General features: G+C 38.8%; 2 protein-coding genes across 2 annotated transcripts in view; one reads left to right on the forward strand and one right to left on the reverse strand.

Moving 5' to 3' along the window:
* Positions 1 to 591: 591 nt before the first annotated feature.
* Positions 592 to 24,395, reverse strand: part of fitm2 (fat storage inducing transmembrane protein 2) — a 275,264-nt gene continuing 251,460 nt past the window's right edge. The window contains exons 4-5 of the transcript XR_009446933.1: positions 1,765 to 1,972; positions 592 to 877 (exon numbers count right to left, since the gene is read on the reverse strand). The gene's annotated coding sequence lies outside the window, so the exon portion shown is untranslated. The remainder of the gene's footprint in view (positions 878 to 1,764; positions 1,973 to 24,395) is intronic.
* gdap1l1 (ganglioside induced differentiation associated protein 1-like 1) overlaps positions 8,885 to 24,395 on the forward strand; it is a 51,808-nt gene continuing 36,297 nt past the window's right edge. Inside the window, exons 1-2 of the mRNA XM_048550008.2 lie at positions 8,885 to 9,345; positions 21,862 to 22,054. Of these exons, the coding sequence (XP_048405965.1) occupies positions 9,091 to 9,345; positions 21,862 to 22,054 (448 nt within the window). The 5' untranslated portion in view covers positions 8,885 to 9,090. The remainder of the gene's footprint in view (positions 9,346 to 21,861; positions 22,055 to 24,395) is intronic.

The following is a 24,395-nucleotide window of genomic DNA, read 5'->3' on the forward strand; positions in this document are numbered from 1 at the left end:
CCTCCTATCCTGAACTCACATGAAGCAATCAGATGACATCCAAGTTAATTTTATGGCCCACTCCCACAACTGCTGAGTTGCCTATAGATCTGCAGTAGACTGCTGTAACTCCCTGGTCTCTGTCCAATCAGGCCTCAGAGCTGTTTATGTGGTCTCATTATTGACATCATCAAGTGAGCACACTGGAATGAGATTATGTCCAAATATGGGCATGTTCTAGAATCTAACCTTTCCAGCATTTGTTAATCAGAATTTGCAGAGTGGAAGGGTTCTGTCAATTTCTGAGGAAGGGTCTCCACCTGAAATGAAAATGTAATTCAAATGAATACAAACTGATATGAACAGGTGTTGCCACAACACTGGTGGAACCAGTACAAGTTCCAAGAGTTACAGATTGTGAAATATGACCAACCTAATCATTAGGATAGTTAATGCCTGACTGTAGCTCCTGTTTCAGATAAAAGAATCTCATTCCAAGCTTCTACAATAACCAAAAAATCAATACCTTATGGCAAACTTAATCTCAAACATGTAACAAAAACAAATTATTATTTATTAATATGTGAAGTTAAACTATACCACTTTTAAATCCAAATACAGATTTTCAATCACAAGTCAAATGGACATATGGACAAGACAGTCTTTTTCAAAATATCATGGGTTGAAGATATAGGCAAAAAGGCACTGAGTCTGTGTGTCCAATTCCAAACCAAAAAGGGAAATGAAGAAACTTTCTCACAAATCTTTTTTGGGCTTTTATGATGATGTCACTTTGCTGTTGACTGTGGCAATTCTCAATTTGCTTGCTGGTCATCTGGACCTACATCTTGGCTTGAATTAGAAGGTTTTTTGGCAGAATCTCTGTGTTATTTCTTTCCTGTTTACAAAGAGAGAGAGAGAAAGAGAGGGAATCCACCTGCTGCAGATATTTTGGCAGTCTGTATCTTAGCTGTCCCTCAGGTCTGTAATAAACTGTGCTTATACAATCCAAACCCTATTGCTGGGCTATTACATTTTACTTTCAAAAATGCCTGTTTTTTAACACGTCTCACAAAACTATTGAAATAAAGCTTCTTAAAAGAAAATACATGTTTATGTGTAACCACAAAGTGACCACATAGTTTCATTTTCTTTCAAGGTGTATAAAAAAAACTGATAAATCTCTGCATCAAAAAAGGCCAAATTCCCAGTTTTTCCATATGCATTTCCAAATAATGTATCTGCAGTTCTTAACATTTATAAATGTTTCCAGCAGTTTCTGACTTTACTTCAAATTTCCAATATTCATAGATTCTTATTTTTAATTGTTGTCCCATTTGGCATTAATGATATACTTAAATCAATGTTCAACTGTGGGTGAAGATAATATTTCATGATTTTTTTCTTCTTGGAAATTTAACCTTGGAAATTAAGCCTATGTTGTATTTTGGAAAGATTAGATCTGATTTGATTTATTACTGTCACATCTATTGAGGTACAGAGAAAAGTGTTGTCTTACCTGCATTACATACTGATCGTAATATACATATGCATCAGGGTAACAGAATAGAGCGCAGAATACAATATTACAGCAGCTCAGAAGGTTCAGAGAGAGCTCAACATTAATACTAGAGAGGTCCATTCAAAAGCCTGATAATGTTAGGAAAAAAGCTGTGCTTGACAGAAGAAGCCTTAATCATTCAGACTAACACAACAGTAGGTCAGCTGTAGCAGAAAAGGAGGCCATTCAGCACATCATTAAATCTTATTCTCTGCTACTGTTACCTCTCAGTCTTTTCCATGTAGCTAACTGAGATTTCTTTCTTTTCAGGTGCTGAATTTCCGTCCAGGAATGGAACTTGCATTTTGATGCATGAATGACCACGCTGCTTATTTTCCACTGGATTCCTGAACCACATCATCATCCTTCAGCTTTTATTGTGGGCTGGAAACGCCTCGTCTTCAAAACATCCCTGCTGGGGTTAGGTTTTACCTTTGAAATGGGAGGCAAAATCAGATATCCTCCCAAACACAATTTTCATTTGGTGGTGCAAAATCTTGGAAGCCCAGCAAAAACACATCAGGTTTGACAGTTTGTGAAGAAAAGAAAAGTCTTCTGAAGGAAATGATAAATCTACTGAAGAGTCAGGGACATTCTGAAAGGTAAGTGCAGAACATTTTCATACCTTCAAATGTTGCTATTGTAGTGAAAGGAGCATAATATATATTTTGGGATTTGGATTTAAAAATAGAGGCAGATAGATATGGATCAGTTCTGTGAATTTTTCTTGAACAGGACAGAAGTCACTTGGACAATAACCCAAATGCATCAAGTTTAGGGAAGCTCTGAGAACTCCTTCAGTGTTCATGAATAAATATTTATACTGTTGAGTTTAGGACAGAGTAAACTCATTAAGGCTATTAGTTTAGTTTTGACTTCAGCACTCAAGGTTCAAGGTCTCAGTTCAGAAGAAACAAGTTTTTAGTTGAGGAAACTAACTACTTCAGCAGAAATGGTTTCTGCCAGAGGGCTAGGGGAACATAGGGACCTCAATGGGTCGGAGGCAAGACAGGAGGGGTGGCTCAAGGGGGTTGGAAGGAAACCACAAAGGGGTAGAGGTGATGGCAACGCTGCAACAGAGATCGAGAGAGTTGGAAGGGGGTGCATAGGGGGGTTAAGGCATGATGAGAAGACTGTAAGTTAGGGAGGGATGGAAAGGCCATAAGTGGGCTATGGGTGATGAGGAGGCAGCATGGGATCTTGGGGTGGTCAGGGTGACTGCAAAGGGATGGTGGAGATGGGAAAATTGCAGTCTGTAAGAGGCATTACAAGAGTTGGAGATAGCAAGAATGTGGAAGAGAGACAGAATTTGCAAAGAGTCAAAAAAGAGAAGGAGGCTTCAAAGAAGAGAAAATAGTTTCACACCTATCAATAAGGAAATATTCACCTAACTAGCAACTAAAAAAACTTGAAATCAATGAGGTAATGCATTGATATAAAACAAAGAACTGTGGATGCAAATGAATGTTGTATTTCTATAAATCTGCATATGTTCAGGAGCAATTCTGTGGGAAGAATGCAGTTATTTTTGTAACTGCTTAGATAATACATCACAAGGTTTGTGAATATGTGATGAAGTGCATTAACTGTGAATTAACCAGTTTGCAGACTGTATTTTTTTGGTGCAGAAGTGCACAACAGTTATTTTGAAAAAAAGATCATTAACTTATGTTTGTTGCCTTTTGGCAATTTAAGTTTAGTGCTTTCTTGGAAATTATTTGCTTTTTTGTATCTTGCAGCTTTAAGTTTAATTGGGTTGATAATTATTGAGGATAGTGATGAATTCTTCTAAATCTGTTTCTAAGTGAGTACACATACTTTATATATCAACACAAATAACAGCTGATCATGATACGATGTGACTGAGCCAATTAATAAAGAAATTAGTGAGAGTGAAAAAGGTAGCTCCTGAAAATCAAAATGTAGCTCCCCCAAATCAAAAGTTATCCCTCAAGAAGAGCCCCCCAAAAATTAATTTGTCCCTGACATGATTTCATATTGCAACGTAATGAAGGAAACTTGTCTCAGCTTTGGTAACATGCACATCAATCTTTTCAAAAATAAAACACACTGATTATGGGTGGAAACAAAGGGAATTGGACCTCCCAATTTATCTTTCCTCCCCCCTCCATAACACAGTACTGAGAAGGTACCGTACTGTCTCGATCAGCTATCCACTTGTTAAGTTTGCACTTATTGAAAATGACTGACCACGTAACTGAGGCAAATCCTCTTTTACTGAAACATGACCATGTTCCTTCCATTCTGTAACAATGGCCATTAGTCATGTGAATAAAATTTGTTCCTCTGATATGGAAATCTTTTATTCAAAACCCAGAAGAGATCAGCTGCTTCAGATCAACACCAGCAACATCACACATGGAGAGAAAGACTGCACCGTGTTATCTTTTGATAAAAGCATTTGACAAGGTTCTGTATGGTAGACTTAGATGGTAAGGTTAGATGACATGGGATCCAGAGGGTGCTAGCCAATTGGATGCAAAATTGGCTTGAAGTTGGGAGACAGAGGGTGGTGGTGGCAGGTTGCTAGATGGACTGAGGCCTGTGACCAAAACGATCAGTGCTGGGTCTACTGCTTTTTATTATATATATGAATGATTTGGATGTGAATTTAGGAGGTAAGATTAGTGAATTTTCAGATGACACTAAAATAGGTAGTGTGGTGGATAGTGAAGAAGATTATCTCAGAGTACAACAGGACCTTGATCAGATGGGTCAATAGGCCAAGAAGTGGCAGATGGAGTTTAATTTAGTTACATGTGAGGTGTTGCATTTTGGTCAGGGAAATCAAGGCGGGATTTATACAGTTAATGGTAGGGCCCTGGGGAATGTTGCCGAACAAAGACACCTGGGGTGTGCAGGTGCATGGTTCCTTGAAAGTGGAGTCACAGGTAGACAGGGTGATGAAGAAGGTGTTTGACATGCTTGTCTTCATTGGCCCAAACATTGAGTATAGGAGTTGGGATTTCATGTTGCAGTTGTACAGGATATTGGTGAGGTCATTTTTAGAATACTACATACAATTCTGGTCACCCTTCTGTACGGAAGGGTATTGTTAAACTTGACAGGGTGCAGAAAAGATTTACAAGGATGTTGCTGGAACTAATGCATTTGAGTTTTGTGGAGAGGCTGCATAGGCTGAGGCTTTTCTCCCTGGAGCATTGGAAGCTGAAGGGTGACTTTGTAGAGGTTTATAAAATCATGAGGGGCATCGATAGGGTGAATAGCTAAGTCTTTTATCTAGGGTAAGGGAGTCTAAAACTGCAGGGAACAGGTTTAAGGTGAGAGGGGAATGGTTTGAAAAAGACCTGAGGGGTCACATTTTCACACAGAGGGTGGTGCATGTAAGGAACAAGCTGCCAGAGAAAGTGGTTGAGGAGGGTACAATTACAACATTTGAAAGGCCTTGGGATGGGTATATGAATAGGAAACGTTCAGAGGAATGTAAACCAAATGGTGGTAAATGGGACTAGATCAAATTGGGATATCTAGTCAGAGTGGACGAGTCAGCTGAACCCAAGATAACAGTGTGGAGCTGGATGAACACAGCAGGCCAAGCAGCATCTCAGGAGCACAAAAGCTGACGTTTCGGGACTAGACCCTTCATCAGAGAGGATGTACTCCTGAGATGCTGCTTGGCCTGCTGTATTCATCCAGCTCCACACTTTGTTATCTTGGATTCTCCAGCATCTGCAGTTCCCATTATCACTGAGTCAGCTGAACCGTCTGTTTCTGTACAGTATGCCTCTGTGACTCTACAACTTTGAAGCTAATATCTATTAATAAAGCCTCCAGCCTGATTACAGAAACTGCGTTTTCACCTGTAAAATAAGTGGACCTCCAATTACATCAGCTACCATTGACTATCTACATGACATCCTGAATAGACTGCATTGTGAAGGAGCTTTACAGTTAAACCACATCTGATTCCAACCATCTAAACATAGCTAACTACAATTCCAGAGTGAGAAAGCTTCCCTTTTTCACTGAATTCTCAAAGACACATGAACTGTTAACTATTCCTTGGGTGTTATTATTTAGAAAGTACCTTCTTTCAGTTGTATCTTTCTTGAGCATGTGATGTGTAACTGATGTAATGTTAGGCCTTTTAGGACATGTGTGAACAAATAATCCTCCTTGTTTAAACACAAAAGAAACTTCTACTGATGACTTTTAAATTGACTGCATTATAACAGGTCTTTACACTCTAACATACTTTTTCAACTTTTTGTGTCTTTTATTTTCAATGTTGCTGCTGAAGATTGGGACACTATAGTGCCAAGGGTATTAGCTTTCCGATACCTGCCCTATGATGCAATTCTTCATCTTGATGTTTATATAATAAAAACAAAATATCTGACAATGAGAGGACTTCATGGCTGAAGGAAAATATCTAAAACAATGTTCTTAATGTTAGTGCTGAGCTTCAGCAAAACAGAAAAAATTTTAAAGACTTATACTTATATACCATGCTTAACACACTTTGGACATCCCCAAAATGCTTCATAACTAATGAAGTACTTCTGGACCACAGCCACTGTGTAGCTGTAAAACTTAAGTTGGGCCACATTTGGAGTATTGTTTGTAGTTTTGGTTGCCACACTATAGGAAGGAATATGGAGGCTTTGGAGAGGGTGCCAAAGAGGTTCACCAAGATTTTGCCTGGATTGGAATGAACTAACTATAAGGAGAGGTTGGAGAAACTTAGACTGTTTTTCCTACAGCTTCAGAGGCTGAGGGATGATCTGGCTGTAGTAAATAAAATTATGAGAGACGTGGATAGGGTGGATAGTTGGAGTCTTTTTCCCAGGGTGGAAATGTCAAATACTAGGTGGCATAGGCTTAAGTTGAGAGGCAGAAGATTTAAAGCAGGCAATTTGCAAGGCTAGTTTTTTTTATGTAGAAGGTGCAAGGTACCTGGAACATGCTGTCAGGGGAGGTGGGAGATAGAAGCAGGTATCCACCACCTAGATATCTGTGTTTGAGACTATTAGAGAGACACAAGAACACGCAGAGAATTGAGGAAATGTGGACCATGTGCAGCTAGATGGGATTGACTTAGAGTTGGATCATGATCGGCACAGACATGGTGGGCTGGAGGGCCTGTTCCTGTGCTGTACTGTTCTGTTCTATGTTCTAATTGTTAAGCTTTGCAATGGGTTGGGACCCACAGCCTCAATTATTGAACACCTTAGCAGCATCTTAGCAGCATCTTAGTGCTCCTAAGATGCTGCTTGGCCTGCTGTGTTCATCCAGCTCCACACTTTGTTATCTCGGGTTCTCCAGCATCTGCAGTTCCCATTATCTCTATTGAACACCTTAGTTGCCTCAACCTGGAATTTTAGTACCTGATTCTACTTGTTGCCCAGAGTTTGAGAAGGTTGATTGGAAATGATGTTTTCAAGTCAAAAGAAACCTAAGGTAACTTACAAGGAGGGCCAGCCTAAGTAATATTCTCTTTTTTGTCTATTATTTAAGGCTAGATACAATAAAAAGAGTTTAACAATTTTTAGCTAATTTACTTACACTCAAATAATTAATATGCACTTATTATAAGCTATTTGTATATGCCCAAAAGGTTTGAGACAAAAGAATCATCTTGATTGGTCTGATACTGAAATAGCTAAGGAAGGGGCTTTTAGTTTACAAAGTTAAATGAATAAATTGGTTTTGACACCCCAAGCAGATAAATAGCAAGAAGTATTCAGAGTTTCAGATAACCCTTAATAAATCTGAAGGAGTGTTCAGAAGATTAAATTTTTAAATGCTGAAAGAATTAGTTTTGTAAAGTTCTGAAGGATGTGTTAAAAGTATAACTTGGATGCTCAAGAAGCTTCTGAGGTGAACATTTAAAATGTGCTGTTTGTTATAAAACAGATCCATTTATCCGGGCACAGAGAAATAAAATTTGGAATTAGCCAAAGTTCCAAAAGTAAGATGAAATATGCATGGTTATATCGTCAGAAAGAAATGCAGACGACTTTTTAAAAGGAAATAGAAAACTGCAAGTAATTTTCAATTTTGGTGGCATGCAAAATGGACACTAACAAACACCCCTAAATTTTCCAGTGGTCATCATTTACAAAGCCGAAGTTAAACATTTCCCTTCAAAACTGTAAATAGAGAATCTATTTATCAAAAACTAACTTGGGCTTTCCAGAGGAAGACAGGATAGGCCACTTCAGCACATCACACTCAGAAATTTATAGTTCTCAGTAGTCAAGGAATGATATTATTCAATTTGAAAGCACAGAAATATGCTAAGTCAAGATCTAGTTTTAAGCAAAGACACTTGTTTTAAACTTACAGTGTCCTTATATACTTGAGGCCAATTTTACCTTTTGCTGAAGTCAACAGTAGGAGTCAATGCATCGAAATCAGAGAACATTAGCTTCTATTTTCCTTCAACGACTTTTAGGTACTGTAACCTGCTACTGGTACCCCAACTGGTACTGGGATGGCACGGTGGCTCAGTGGTTAGCACTGTAGCCTCACAGCATCAGGGACCCAGGTTCGATTCTAGCCTCGGGTAACTGTCTGTGTGGAGTTTGCACATTCTCCCTGTGTCTGCATGGGTTTCCTCTGGGTGCTCCAGTTTCCTCTCACAGTCCAAAGATGTGCAGGCTGGGTGGATCGGCCATGCTAAATTGCCTGTAGTGTTCGGGGTGTGTGGGTTATCAGGGAATGGGTCTGGGTGGGATGCTTCAAGAGGCAATGTGGACTTGTTGGGCCGAAGAGCCTGTTTCCACACTGTAGGGAACCTATTCAATCCTAATTTGACCATATCACTGCTCAGGTAGTTATCAGCTAAACTACCAAAGACGAAGGATCAAATTGGAGACCTTCTCAAATGATATCACTCAATACGATTCCAGACAATATAGTTACTTACTAAATCATCTAGTTTATAGTCTTCAGCCTTCTCTCAACTGCAGAATATTTTCAGATCAGGTAACAATTTCTAAAATGTGGATGCCTGTATTCTGTGATCATCAGGTCAATATTCCAGATGCAGAAAAATTGTATCATGTAAGTCATCTTGGACCAGCTGCTGGTTTTTATTTGATAAATGGACATCTTAAATAACATAAAAAGTCATCACTCCCGAATATACAAATCTGTAATAAAGCTATACATATTATTTGTAACCATTATGAAAGGGCTACTGCACAATAACTGCGATAGGTTGAACGACTGCAACCAGCATGTAATTCAGAACTGTGGGATGTTTTCACCTGACTCAACCTTTCATTTCTAAGCTATAAGCACGTGTGCATGCAATTTGCTTAAATCCTGCCAGACTCCACAAAACACAGAATGCCCCAATCTGTAATATATAATTCGACCAGACCATTATGATAGGTGTACTCTGTACATTGTTAAAAGCCATCACTCTCGAACACCTTGCAACCCCATCTAGTATATATATATATAAAACACACGCGCATATGTCCATATCTAATACATATTAAAATGATGTGACAGGTTGGAGGTTGCCGGGTCTCTTCCTGTTTCTGGTTCTGGTGCTGATGCTGAAGGTTGATGCTTTCCCCCTTCGATTCTCGCCCTTTTTTCTCTCCGTCATGGCGGCTCAGAATTCTCCAGCTTCAAACTGCAGCTGGTGGCCGGTCTCAACGACAGAAAACGATGGTAAGATTAACGAAGGTGACCAAAGCAGCACCCCAGCCACAGAACAGGTGGGATTGTTCTCGGATAAAAACGAAAAAGGCAGCAGCGACAGCATCGTCTTGTATCATTGGACTCAGTCGTTCAGCTCTCAGAAGGTAAACACTGCAATTCGCTGTAGGTGACCAGAATGCATAAAATTACACAACAATGGGGAATTCAAATAACTCTCCGTTCCTGTTAGGCGATTTTTCAGGTTTTATAATTGCAATATAAACTTTTTTGTGTATTAAAGCCACCGGAAATTTGCTAGATTTTTGTCCTGAATGCTTCCAGTAGTGTGCCCTTCTTACGATCTCTGGATTTCGTCGGGTACTTTGTCTCGATTTGTTGCATGAAGGGGATTTTTTAAAATTCTAGACAACGAGATCCGGAGTGAATTTTACCTGAGGAATGCCATTTATTGTGGAAGTAAATACCGCAGCAACGCCCACAATGTCTCAAAATCATGGAATAATGTAGCGAACACACGGGAGACATTGTGTACTGTCATGGTGTTGCATAATCAGACATATGTTTATGAATTAATAAAACGATTTGTTTGTGGCATCTGTTGTGCAACATACGGGTGAAAGTATCTGTGAAGAGAACCAGATAATAGAAAGACTTTACTCGCAGTAAAGGCAAGAGGGATCTCTGTCCCTTTATGCTACTCTCCTGGTTTGGAATGAGTGATATCCTTGGGAGCCGGTTGATCCTGAATGTCATTCTATTATTTGACATGAAGTGCAGAAATGGCAAACCCCTTGCCGTGTTCGCATCTGTTGTTTATGAAGCGGGTGAGGGGTTTCTACTTCCTCTTGGTGTTTATTGGTTAACAGACATATTCGAATACGTCTTCAATAGTATTTTGACGTGAAATTGCATGGTACCCTAGGCACTGGTACAGGATGCAAGAAACAACATCAGCTCATACACATCAGAGCTATAATAATATTTAAGACGTTCAAACCAAGAATAATTTCTGATCAATAATCATCTCATAAGGCTTAAGAGAACTTGCGTTTTCTTTAGAATGCAATAACAAATATGAGTAAAGGAAAATCTGTCGGGTGAGCCGAAACTAACTTTGGTTCAGTGTCGCTAATCAAAGATTACCTTAAGGTTCCAACTATAACATTGATTAACACGCTTTGTCTTGTGCGGGATTTCAAAGAACATGATGATGCAAACAAGTAGACCGTATGCCATTTTCTTTTTTAAAATAACAACAGGAATTGGCCATTTTGCATTTACATAGGATAAGCAATGAGTTAGTACAATCTTATGTTTAGATATTGAACAGAAATGTTAAGCTTTATGAGGTCACCTGATCCTTTTGATTGGATTTCTATCTCGAAATTCACCGCAAAGCATTTCTCGGTACAGTGTTTTATCGCGTTTTGTAATGCATTTAAGTTGTATTCTGCAAGATAGAACACAGAAGTAGAACACAGGTGCAGGCCTTCTGGCCCACCATGTCTGTGCCTCCAATTTTTGCAAAATATGCAAAAGAAAAATGTTGTTCCAGGGTTGAGATGGCTTTCAACCAACTGTGTTGAAGTTCCAAGCTGTTAAGAACCTCTGACAATATACAAACATATCCCCTGCACCTAAAATTGCTTAAAACTATGTTATTTTGCCAGTACAGATTAGGTTCCTGTAATATTGCACCAATGCAGAACAATTTCATTTTCTTATATCACATCTACATATTCACGAAAATTTCCTTTAGAAGTCTTATCCTTACAATTACTTAATCCTAATTCTTGATCTGATTTTTAATAAATTAAACCACTAAACATTTGTCACAAAACCAACTTGAAATTATATATACGTATTCCTCAACATGAATAGAGTACTGTAGTCTACATGTAGCAGAAACCTTAAAAAAATACTAAATAATTGGTCAAAACTGTAGAATAAATTGTTTCTTCAACATAAGACTTTTAAAAACTTCTTGTGTTTGTTGCATTTATAAAACTACAACATATACACGAATATTTATAATTATTCTTTAGTTTGATTTGTCAAATACCCACCGAGAAATATTATGTAAGTTGATTTTCTACACATGTATGTACATGTTACTAAATTTCAAAATTGATCTATCTGTTTCTTGGTACCATGTTACCATGAGCACTTTTGCATGATAAAGACTGTAACATGCAGTCCTGTGCTATATGAATTATTGAATGACTGTATGGCTCAACAGTGAAATCCAAGTTTGTGTAAAGCTAACACCATTTAAAGCTAGCTTGTACTGCTAAAAGCCAGGTCCTTGCCTCTTAAAGGAAAGGTGCATTCTGGCTGAAGCAGGGAGTTGAAAATGGTTAAAGAAGAATTGAAGAGCAGAAAGAACTGAAACAAATGGGGCAACAAGCCAAAGTGTATGCCCCAAGTTTCCGAGATGTCACATTGGAGCCCTTGGTTCAGGAGCTTCACAGGACAAGACAGTTCTTGTACCAGGAGCTAGGAAACTATTCAAACGAATACTGAAAAGGTAATTGAAGTAAGTAGTCAGTGCAACCAATGCCAGAAGTCGAGACCACAGTGAGTGCCTTTCTGTAAGATGTTTAATGACCTTACGTGAATGGTCAAAGTTTGTAAAATGCATCTTTGCATGCCATATCCTGCCATTTGCATCATAATGAAATATATTAATGCATTGTAGACTCTTAATTAGTACAATATCTATTGCCCATCATTAGTATCTCATAATCATGACCTTAGCCTACCTCACATATATTACACTGTTAGAATTCACAGACTGACATCTCAGAAATAGCAAACACAACTATTCAACAGTAGCAGGTACGACAAACGCACTGCACCACACTTACTGACAAATGTCACTGTCTGTTTTCAGGACAAAGTGGCCCCTAATAAACAGCAGCAGCAGCAGCTAATTGGAATTGTCAGGCACAGCTACATATGCTTACTTTAATAGAGGAATTAATGCAAGCAATTAAAGGAATAGCTACTGCTGTGGCCTTTGCAAGTGACAGAGTTGAAACCACCAAGAATGCCAAGGATGTCTCATTCACCTTTTCAAATTCTCCTTCACTTTCAGCCCACAATCTATTGTAATTTGTGATCTGCAGATCGCGCAACTATGAATCATTTGATTTGCACAACCACCATCTCCCCTCCATCACTTTCCATCATCTCTTCTCCATCTTTTATTGCAGCTAAAAATGCAAAAGTATTTATATTACCAGGTTATTTTCACAGATTCTTGTCTGCTGGTTAGATTGACGAACTATCCAAATGCCTTTCTGCATTCAGATAAACAAGAACCGCAGTCTGGTCAGGCACTGGTGCAGGAGGCTGACGCTCTTTAGGACCAACGGACTAGTGAAGAAGAAACACTGTCATTTAGTCGTATGCTCACAGTCATCAACTCTTGATTCAGGCACTGCTCACGCTTTGGAGGAAAGCTTAATTGTGAAACCTGCATACAATGTGTGAGCATGAGTAAACTGGAGCCAGGAAATGAGAGTGTTGGAAGTAGCTCCCCTGAGGTCAAGATCCAGTAAGATGGCATGTACAATGAAATTCTTGGTGCATTGGCACATCTATGAAAACACATGATAGGGTCAAGGGGAGGTCGTCTTATGACATAATGATATAACATTCCCAGCTCAGCCTCTGTCTCCAAAGCTTTGAGTTTGAGTCCCATCCCAGGACTTGATTGTAATGATGACACATTCATATTGTGGCCAGACAGGTTGCTTATTAATCTGTGGTTTCTTCCAACACATCCCATAGGCAGGCAATAAGAACAGGAGAGATTTCTGGACACCTGTCTGATGGAAAGAAGATTGGAGCTGCTACCATCACTATCCATAACTCCAGACTAAAACATATAAAAATGCACATTGCCACAGCAACCCAGACTACCAGCGTGAATTGTAACATCACCACTGCCAAGGAGCATAGAATAGGCTGGCTTTGCCTTGGCACAAGACTTTGCACAGAGTTTCCTTGTCAAATATGCAGTGTATAATTCCAAATATCTAGTGTGCAAGCGGTGGGCAACTCCATGCAAGCACTTGCTAACCAAATAATGGATATCCAGCCTGATGACTGATACCACAAACTCTATTATAGCATAATCAGAGCTGCCCACTGTACTGCCTTGGAGGTTCAGATTGAGGTCTTCACCATATAAGCCAGGCGTGGTGCCATGCCAACTCAGTCTGTTGCCATCATGATGTGGATACTCACTTTCACAGAGGTTTTCAGAGTGTCACAGCAATCCAGCAATCAAATCTCCAAAAGTACTAAAATAATTGTAACACCACTCTAATGGAGTAGCAGTGGCACAGTAAACTGTGAACATTCTGTCCTATATCAAGAGGGCATTTGTGCCCTCACCACTGCTACTCCACCACTTAGAGTCCTTTCTGTTGCCTGTCCTGCAAGCAACCCACTGCAAACTGCTAAGTCCTTGCTGAGGTGGTACAATCTGAAACCAGGCCTCCTTGACCAGGGCTGTATGAGGTTGTCATGCAAGACCTTTTGAAGTTTCCCCCAATGAATGTCACCGGCCTTCCTCAGTGTTGAATGCACAAGGAGGACCCTATGACTGACAAAGGTATCCACACAACGGGAAACAAGGAGTTATGTACCATGGCTAATTGAGTATTATATGGAATGTAGGATGTTTTGTTAGATAAGGTTCCAATATATTAGTTGGTTTGTCGAGGCTTTTATTTCAGGATTGTGAATATTGTTGTGTTTCTCCATTCCAGAGGTATGATGAGATATTGAATATGCTGGCTGCCTCCTCTCTTCCTGTTCTAAAGTGCCACGATAAACCCTAGTGCCCAGGATAATGTTGTCATGATAGCCAGATTGCAACAGGATGCAACAAACTAGCATGGATTGTGACTCCCACTGTGGCAAATTCTAGAGGGTGCCTCATGAATAACCAAGGCAATGGAAGCATTGATCCAAAATCCCAGTAATCTGCTCAATGACATTCTTTTGTGACAAAATGGTTTCTTGTTGAAAACTGACAGTGTGTAGTGGAATCATGGAAGGGAATTATTTAACGTTTGTCATCTAGTACCTACCCATGGACTGTTACAATCGTTTAAACATTGTTAGAACATTAATGCAGCATCATCAACAATATACTGACTTTGGTCTCACAGTAACTGAATGAGGGATGCACTTACAGTATGTGTCAGCATTGAGAGGGTATTCTTAAAGAGGTGTACATGCTGTTTGATGACAACTCTGCATCACTGGAAAGTCTGTTACCCTGGAAAAGTCACATCCACAGTGCTCCTGCACTCCAGATGGTAAACAATGAAGACCTCTCAACATACAGAGCCTCTATCAACAATAAAAGCCATATTAGGGGAAGTTAACAATGTGACCTATTCCAACCTGGAAAGTTCTGATCACACATTTAGGGCCACAGTCAACTTCAGCAGCACTGTAGGATTATCTTATTTCTGTTCTGAAATCGCAGGACTGATTCAAAGTGATGACAGAGTTCTTTGGCCACTTCCTTGGTGAATCACAGACAATGAACTCACTGCTCTTGGCTTTCGTAAAGGTTGGAGGATTGTTTTCAGAAGAACCTGGACTTTTTCTGAGGCCATTTCACTGCTAAGCTGGTTTTGTAATGTCCAAAACCCAAATGCTATGGAGACACATTTAATGATCCATCAGGAATGGAAAACGTCAGCAGGCCCTAAAGCCATTTACTTCTTCACATGTTTCTTACTCCCTTCTCTTTTGTGTACTATTGCCATAAGTAGTGGGCCTCTGTTTTAGGGAAAAGCACTGGAGGTTCACAAACAGTTTTGGAAATGTATCAAATCTGATTTAAACATAAAAGCATTACATTTCTAATATTTCTCAGCTCACTGTAGAAGGTTAAAAAGGTAAAAACAATGTATTGGCTTTAGAATGTACACCAATTGCACTTGTGATTTTTTTCAAAGAAATTTTTCTATGAAAATACATCCACAGCTCAGCATATCTTAAATTATGAGCAGTACTTGCAGATTTTGTATGGTACATCACTGACTGTTCACTGTTTCACTGAAAATTCTTCAACCACTACAGCACATTGTATTTTATATCAGCAATGATCTAGTTCTTTTTAAAATTCTGCTAATGATGCATAAAACAATGAAAAATGATATGGTCTTCCAGAGTTTGGAATAAACTTCTCATCCGAAAGAATTAGGAGCAACAGGAGGCCACTCAGCCCCTTCAAGTCTACTCCAATCGTCATGTAAATCATGGTTGACTTGATTTTAACCTCAATTCCACAACCTTCTTACTCCAACAAGCTTTCATCCTCTTGCTAATCAAGAATACGTCTACCTTTACCTTAAAAATAAAATCCTTAAATAAGATTCTGCCTCCACCACCTTTGGAAGAAGAGAATTGTGAGAAAAAGAAGTCTCCTTTGTTTTAAATGGATAACACCTAACTTTTAAACAAGAATATCTCCTTTGAGATTTTCACAAGATCTGAAAATCCTTTCTATATCTATTCTACCCTTATCTCATGAGTGAACAATAAAATAACTCCACCCATACCAGTTATTATTCTAGTAACCTTCTCTGAGCTGCTTCAAACACATTTTCATGACTGGAGAATGGCTAATGTTGTGCCTTTGTTTAAAAAACAGTTGTAAGGAGAAGTGGGGAACTATAGACCTGTGAATCTGACTTCAGTAGTGGGTAAGTTGTTGGAGGGGATCCTGAAAGATAGGATGGATATGTATTTGGAGAAGCAAGGAATGATTAGGGATAGTCAGCATGGTTTTGTGTGAGGGAAATCGTGTCTGACAAATTTGATTGAGTTTCTTGAGGAAGTAACCAAAAGACTTGATCAGTGCAGCGCAGTAGAAATTTTTTACTTGGACTTTATAAAGTCTTTGACAAAGTTCCACATGATAAACTGTTTAATAAAGTTAGATCATATGGGATCCAGTGTGAGCTTGCCAATTGGATACAAATTGGTTTAACGGCTGGAAACAAAGAGTGATAGTGGAAGATAACAAAGTGTGGAGCTGGATGAACACAGACCCTTTATCTGATGAAGGGTCTAGGCCTGAAACATCAGCTTTTGTGCTCCTGAGATGCTGCTTGGCCTGCTGTGTTCATCCAGCTCCACACATTGTTATCTTGGATTCTCCAGCATCTGCAGTTCCCATTATCACTGATAGTGGAAGGTTGTTTTTCGGACTGGAGGCCTGTGACCAGCAGTGTGCCACAGGGATCAATGCTGGGTCCACATTTGTTTGTCATTTACATAAATGACTTAGGTGAGAATATAGAAAGCATGATTAGTTTGTTGCAATGACACCAAAATTGGTATTTTGTAAGTACAGTGGACAGTGAAGGTTATCTGAGATTACAAACAGATCTTGATCAATTGGGTCAATGGGCTGAAGAGTGGCAAATGGAGTTTAATTTGGATAAATGTGAGGTATTGCATTCTTGTGAAAGAAATATGAACAGGATTTATACAATTAAAAGTAAGGCCTTGTGCGGTGTTGTAGAACAGAGAGACCTTGTTGTTCACATGCATAATTATTTGACGTTTGTGCCACATATAGATAGTGTGATTAAAAAGGCATTTAACACACATGCCCTTGAGTATAGGAGTTGAGACGCTATGTTGAGATTGTACAAGACATTGTTGAGGCTTCTTCTGGAGGACTGTGTCCAGTTCTGGTCGCCTTGTGACAAAGGATGTTATTAAGCTGGAGAGGGTTCAGAAGGGATTTACCAGGATGTTACCATGAATGGAGGGTAGAGATGCTGGTACTTTTTTCACTGGAGCTTAGGATTTTGAGGGGTGACCTTAAAAAGGTTTATAAAGTCATGAAGCGTATAGATAAGGTGAATCTTTTCCCAGGGTTAGGGGGATTTCAAGACTAGGGGGCATATATTTAGGGTGAGAGGAGAAAGACTTTAAAAAAGACATGGGGGCAATTTTTTTACACAGAGAGTAGTTCATGTGCAGAATGAACTTCCAGAGGAAGTTGTGGATGTTGGTACAGTTACAGTGTTTGGAAGACATTTAGATAATTGCATGAATTTGAGTTTGGAGGGATATGGGCCAAGTGCAGACAGGTCGGACTAGTTTAGTTTGGAATTATGATCGGCTTGGACTGAAGGGTCTGTTTCCATGCTGTATGACTGTATGACTGTGTCCTTGCATATGTAAGGTGACCGATACTGTAATTAGCATTCCAGATGTTGTCTCGCTAATGCCCTGAATAACTGAAGCACTACCTGCTTACTTTTGTACTCAGCTCTCCCTACAATAAACAATAACATTCAATTTGCCTTCCTAGTTACTTAGTGTGCCTATATTCTAACCTTTTATGACTATGCAAATGGACACCCAAATCCCATTCTAACTTGAAGCTTTGATATCTCTCATGTTTAGATGACATGATTCTCTTTCAGTTTTCCTTCCAAAGTGAACGATTTTATGCTTTCATTTTTAATTTAGATTTTCATGAGTTTGAACTGCGTGTAAATACATCTCGTGTATTTGTTCCAAATAAGTGTGTGAAGAAAGGTCAAAGTTTTATCTTTTATCTTTGCCGCATCTTTTTGGCCTCATTTTAACTGATCTTTTTATTGCATTTCTCTCCTTCTTGAGTGCCTATGAAAATCCTCTGATGTGATTGACTGCTTGGAAAGCCTGATTATAAGCGCTCTCACTCTGTGCTTGGACATCGCCAATAGAGAACACAGTAATCAGATGCAGTAATCACTACAATGTGAATTAGGTGAAATTCTTGCTTCGAGAGATTTCACACTTTTTTGGCAAGTCTAAGTTTGCCACTGGCAACAAAACTCCAAGCCATTATGTTTTGAAAGGTTTTAAGCAAACCTCTCAGCTCTGGGCTAATGTTTTGGATAACTATCTGGTTAAAAAAAGGGTAAGAGAATTTGAAGTCTAGTACTCCAAATGGCACAGTGCTTACTGTGCTCCTGCTCTGGAGGATGGGATAGCTAACCAATATTGGATAATTGGAGAGATAGCAATTCCAAATTTAAATTTTTCCTTCAACAGAATAAATAGGTAGATTAAGGTATATAATGTGACTATTCCATATGGCTTGTGAAAATATCAGATTTGATGGAACAAATAATTTTGCCCCTTTTTTGAGATTCATAAATAAATTTAATCATGTTCAAATGATCAGTTCTTTCCCAAATTTTTAAATAAGTAATTTTGGATATGAATGTAGTGTTTTCAGACCTGAAGTATATATTTGCAGGTCCAGTTAATCAGTCTAATAACATCATAACAAAGGAATCACAGATAAGGAAATACTACTTGCCCCATTAAAGCAAATTCCTTTAATCCAGTATTGCTCCTTCCACAGAATCTAACACATTTTAAACATATCTAACTTTATTATCTCTTGTATCCTGTCTGACATATAATTCTAATTATATAAGTAAAAGGTTCTTCTCACTGCCTGTTAAATTGATTCATCATTAACTTGTATCTCACGCTCTTTGGAAACATTTTTCTTGTTTACTCTGAAGCGATAATCTGGGTTTTCCTATACTGCTTTTTGGTATATGTAATGCTATGAGTTCCCTTGCTTCATCAACTCAGTTTTAGTTTTTGATTTTTACACTTGGTGTTAAATTTCTTCCTTTTCGCTGCATCTTATTCCTATGCTTGCATTTTTGTTGGCAACACAACAACTAGAACTCAGAGGAAATACAGTGAAGTTACAATAATAATGTACATTTTGTCTTAATTAAAATGAATTGAATTCAGACTGTCTCAAAAATGGCAGCATAAGAAAATACTTACCCAGCATATTTCATGTAAACTGGATGTTCCAAGGCCTTAATAGCTAATGAATTATCTTTGGCAATATAGGACAGAATTTAATGCCTCCCGGATGGCTAGTTGTGGACTGTGGAAGAGCATTCCATCAGTGTGAGGCAGTGAGGTGGGAGTCCTGTCACTTTCCTCCCTCTGCCCAGTTATGTCCAGGATGCAAAAGCACCGGGTCAACACACATTTTGATGCAGCTCCCATTTTAGGCTCCTTTGCAACCTTAGCTTGGAATTGACCAAAGCATGCATTATACATGATACAATTAGTCTTCTCAATTCTTGAAGAATCCAGTGAAATTAACATTAAAGCAATTAAGGAAGCCTTCAGCCAAAAATGTGAGTAATTTTTCCTGAATGTAGGGTCATAAGGAACTGAAACAACCAATGTAATTTTTTGAATCTCAAACAATATGAAAAACTTACAGGATGCTGCATTGTGGCCACTAGTAACAATAAATGATAAGAAATTTATATTTCCAAAGTAGCATAAGCCAGCATTTTTATTTTTAGGATTTAATTCGAAAACTTAAGAGTATTGCAAAAGTAATGTTGATCTAAATTATATCAGTAAAAATTTTCCTGTGAAGGACACACCAATGAGATAAAGAGTACAATTTAAAAATAACCAGTCAGAACTTCTCAGTTTAATTAGGTGCACCTATCACTTCTTATCATCTCCTATAAGAATTGTCTCACATTAGTGGATGTTGGTAATGATGATGACAAATTAAAATGTGTAAAATTATTTCTCATCTGTCACCTGCAAAATTTAGACCTATGCATATGTCCCACCTTGAATTATTCATTGCAAACTGTGCAAACAATTAAGAAATTATTTTTGAAAACAGTAATTTTTATTGTAATCACCAACACTGGAAGGATTTAAGAGTGAAAACTATTCCCATGGAATTCCAGAGATTAAATCAAATTTCCAAGACCAGATGTTCCAAGACACTATACAGCCAGAAAAAAGTACTTTGGAAGTGTGATGACTGTTGAAATGTAGGATGCATGGCAGACAATTTCCACAAAGCAAGTTCCCAGAAAAAGCAGCTTGATAATGATCTGAAAATATTTTTGTGAAACAAAAACAGAACTTGCTGGCAAAACTTAGCAGGTCTAGCAGCATCTGTGGGAAGAAGGCAGTGTTCATGTTTTGAGTCTGGTGACTCTTCATTCCTGATTCCCTTAATTCCTGGTAGGAAGAGATAGAAGTTTCTTTTTAGAACATGGAGCAGGCAGAGACTGAAGTGGGAGTGGGAGGCAGAATAGCCCTGAGCTGGCATGAGGCGGTGCTGATGCAGAGAGAGGTCGAGAATGTGCTTACAGCGCTGCATAACAGTGAGTGCAGATCTCAGGATGTGACAAGTACATCTGTCTGAGGATTGTTATGCATCACAGAGATACTTGTGATCCTGGCTGGCTTCGAAACACAAAGGATGAAACTTCAGTTGGAATCCACATGGTGTGAGTCTGAGCTGGAGGTGGTCACTGAGGAATGAGATGTGGCTCTGGAAGTGGATTTGGGCAAATACTCCATAAAATACTAGAACAGAAAATTAAATGATGGAAAGCAAGAACAATGGTCAGAACGGAAAGTGCGTTGGAGCAGAGAGAAACTTCTTAATAATGGGGATTCCGAGAAGAGATGTGGCCATGATTTAAACATTTCAAGGCTGGTGACTCTTCGTCAGAACTCTTCATCAGTCCTGTTGAAGAATCACTGAATTCCAAATGTTAACTCTGCTTTCTCCCCACAGATGCTGCCAGATCTGCTGATTTTCGTCAGCAATTTCTGTTTTTGTTTCAGATCTCCAACATCCACAGTTATTTGTTTTGTTGTAATATTTCTGTGAAATTGACTGAGAGATGAATATTGACCGCAAAGGACACTGGGGTAACTTCCTCACTTCAAAATAGTATCATAGGGATGTTTGACTAGCTACAGGGTCATATAGGGTCTCAGGTTAACATTTCAACTGAAAGACAGACAACAGTGCCACAGCCTCTAGAATGCAGCAGTGAAGAACAGAGAAGGCATTTAACAAGAAGCTGAGTGTGCAGTTAAAAGAGACAGAAAGCTGAACGTTGTGTTACTGTAGGGATTGTGATTTGAACAATTTTACTCCTGTCATTCAGTTTTTCTAGAGCTGCCCAAACCATTTAATGAGATTTATTAAAGGAGTCTCTGGGGCATCTGTGCAATCAAGACTGTTATGAAGCTTTCTATGAAGATTCAGCAGGAGTATGCCATTTAGATGACCACCATCTCCAGAAACCTTGGATAAAGTACAGCTGCCAGTGAACACGACTTGAGGATTAAATTGATTGAGTGGGAAAGTGAGAGATCTAATTATAATAACCAAGTTAGAGAACTTTGAATTTGCACGTGGTATCACATTTACGCAGAGTGTGATGTGAGTACTTTAACTTGTGTAGGGTATGTCTTTGTTCTGTGAAACTTGCCTTTTTATGTGAAGCATCCCTGTTAATTAATGTTTAATTTGCATTGGTTCTGATTGATGTTGAAGTAAAAGTTACAAGAAGTGAATTCTTTTTGTAATTTGGAAGTCATTTGGTAAAGTTGGTCATTTGGTTTATGTTTCCCAACAGGGATTGTAGCACAAATATGTCTTTAAAAATTTTTTTGTCTTGGCAGTGCTTTTTTAAAGCAAATATGCAAACCAATATGCTTCCTTCCCCAAATCATTATTTCAGGACTAATTTACAGATTTCATGTTATGGTCATGTAATATGAAAAGTGTCCCTTTGTTTCAGGTCCGTCTACTGATTGCAGAGAAAGGTGTGCAATGTGATGAACGAGATGTTAGTTTACCATTAACTGAACACAAGGAACCATGGTTTATGCGCCTGAACCTAGGTGAAGAAGTGCCAGTACTGATCCATGGGGACAATATCATCAGTGATTACGACCAAATTATTGATTATCTAGAGAAGGTCTTTGTAGGAGGTAAAGCTTTACAGTATCAAATATTTATTGAACAAAGTATAATGCTTTTCTTCAGAATATTGTTAATATGAAACGTGCATGAGAAATTATTGTTTAACTTTCCTATTGAAAGCAATGAGAGAGTTCATGTTTTGTTTACAAGATTGTTTTTATCTTTCAACCCAAATATCAACACCACTGATGCTTGATTAGTTGTTCAAAAATAAAACAATATTTATTTTAAATCATATATCACCAAAGTGGAATTTGTAAATTGATGGAAGCTTAATAAGAACAAATTTTATTTCATGTCTGTGTTCTACAAGGATTCCACAAGCCTATTAAGGACAGTGTAAAGGGAAAGTAGGCAAGCAGGTTATTGTTAATAATAACTTGAGCATTTATTCAAAATGTGCTTCCTTTGACAAAGTTAGTTGCTTGCAGTTCAATGATAAGGATTTTGCAAATGAGTGGCAGCTAATTCTGTAGCCACAACTTGTATTTGTCTAAAATGGAAACTGTTACCCACCATGTTTTAATCAATGACAACAAAAATAACCACCCGCAATTACATAGTGCCAGTCATATAAAGGAAGTCCAAAATTACATGCCAAAGGAATAAGAAAAACATGATTTCTATGGCAAAGGAGGTGAACAAAAACTTGATTAAAATTTGGGTACTTTTTGTTATTCTTTCATGGGACGTGGGCATCGCTGTTTAGGCCAGCATTAACCTTAAATTCCTTTGCGAAGGAAGTGGTGGCTATCTTCCTGAACCACCTCATTCTTAAAATGCAGAGATAGTCATGACACTGTCAGAAAGGGAATTTCTGGATTTTGAATGAGCAACATTAAAGTAATGGCAATATAGTTCCATGTCAAAATGATGTGTGAGCTTGAGGGGAACTTGCAAGTTACAGTGTCCCCATACAGTTGCTGCTCTTATCCCTCTAGGTTGGAGAGGTCATGAGTTTAGAAAATGCCATCAAAGGAGCCTTGCCGAATTGCTGCAGTGCATCCTGTAAATGGTACACAATTCTGTCATTGTGCATCAGGGTGAGGAGAATGAATGTTGAAGGCAGCAGAGAGGGAGTGTTAATCAAGTGGACTGCTCTGTCCTGAAGCTGCATTTAATCAGGCAAATGGAGAGCTTCACACTCCTGACTTGTACCTTGCAGGTGATGGACAGGTTTTGGCGAGTCAGAGATTGAGTTACTCGCTGCAGAATTTCTAGTCACAGACCTGCTCTTGTAGCCACAGTTTTTAAGTGCCAGTCCAAATAGTCTGGTCAATTTAGTGATGGTGGGGCCTTTGGATATCCAGCCGTGATGGTTAGGTTATCTTTTGTTGGAGCTGATCATTGCCAGGCACTTGTGTGATGCAAATATTACTTGGTGCTTATCAATCAAAGCCAAGAAGTCGTCCATATCTTGGTGCATATGGACACAGGTTGCTTCAATATCTAAAGTGTCATAAATGGCAGAAAACATCAACACTTCTGAGAACATAATGGAGGGAAGGTCATCGATGAAGCAGCTGAAGGTGATTGTGCCTAGAAGTTACTCTGAGGAACTCCAGCAGAGATGACCTGGGTCTGAGGTAATTGCCTCCAAAATCCACAACCAAATTCCTTTGTACTAATATGACTGCAGCCAGTGGAGAACCATGCCCCGATTCCCATTGTCAGCAGTTTTGCCAGGGTTCCTTGAAGTCATACTTATGCTACTTTGATGTCATGGGCAGGCATTGTCACCTCCACTTCTGGAGATCTTTTGTCCATGTTTTGGCCAAGGTCCAAGGAGGTCAAGAGTCAAATGGCCCTGCTGGAAAGTAAATGTAACATCAGTGAGCAAGTTAGTCCTTTGTGAGCACTGTCGATAACTCTTTCCATTGCTTTACTGATGATCGAGAGTAGACTAATAGGATGGTAACTGGCTGGATTGTATTTGTCCTGCTTTGTGTGTACAGGACATACCTAGGCAATTTTCCACATTGTCAAGAAGAAGCCAATGTTGTAACTGTGCTGAAACTTGGCTGAGAATTAGCCTGGATTAGTATGGGCCCATAGACATGGTGGCATCTGGTGTCTTCGGTTGTTTCTTGACATCATGTGTTCTGAATTGAAGCCTTGGCATCAGGAGGAGGCCAAAAGGGATGACTTGGCACTTCTGGCTGAATGTGGATGCAAATAATTTGGCACTGACATCTTGGATTTTCCATTTTTGAGCTCCACCTTCTGTTAATTGTTTAATTGTTCACCATCAGTTACCACTTGATGTGGCAAGGCACATATAGTTTAGACTGGATCTGTTGACTGTGAGATTGCTTAGTCTGGTTTATTTTACGATATTTTTTCTTATAT

This window comes from Stegostoma tigrinum, chromosome 19, assembly GCF_030684315.1.
Source record: "Stegostoma tigrinum isolate sSteTig4 chromosome 19, sSteTig4.hap1, whole genome shotgun sequence".
Lineage (NCBI taxonomy): Eukaryota > Metazoa > Chordata > Chondrichthyes > Orectolobiformes > Stegostomatidae > Stegostoma > Stegostoma tigrinum.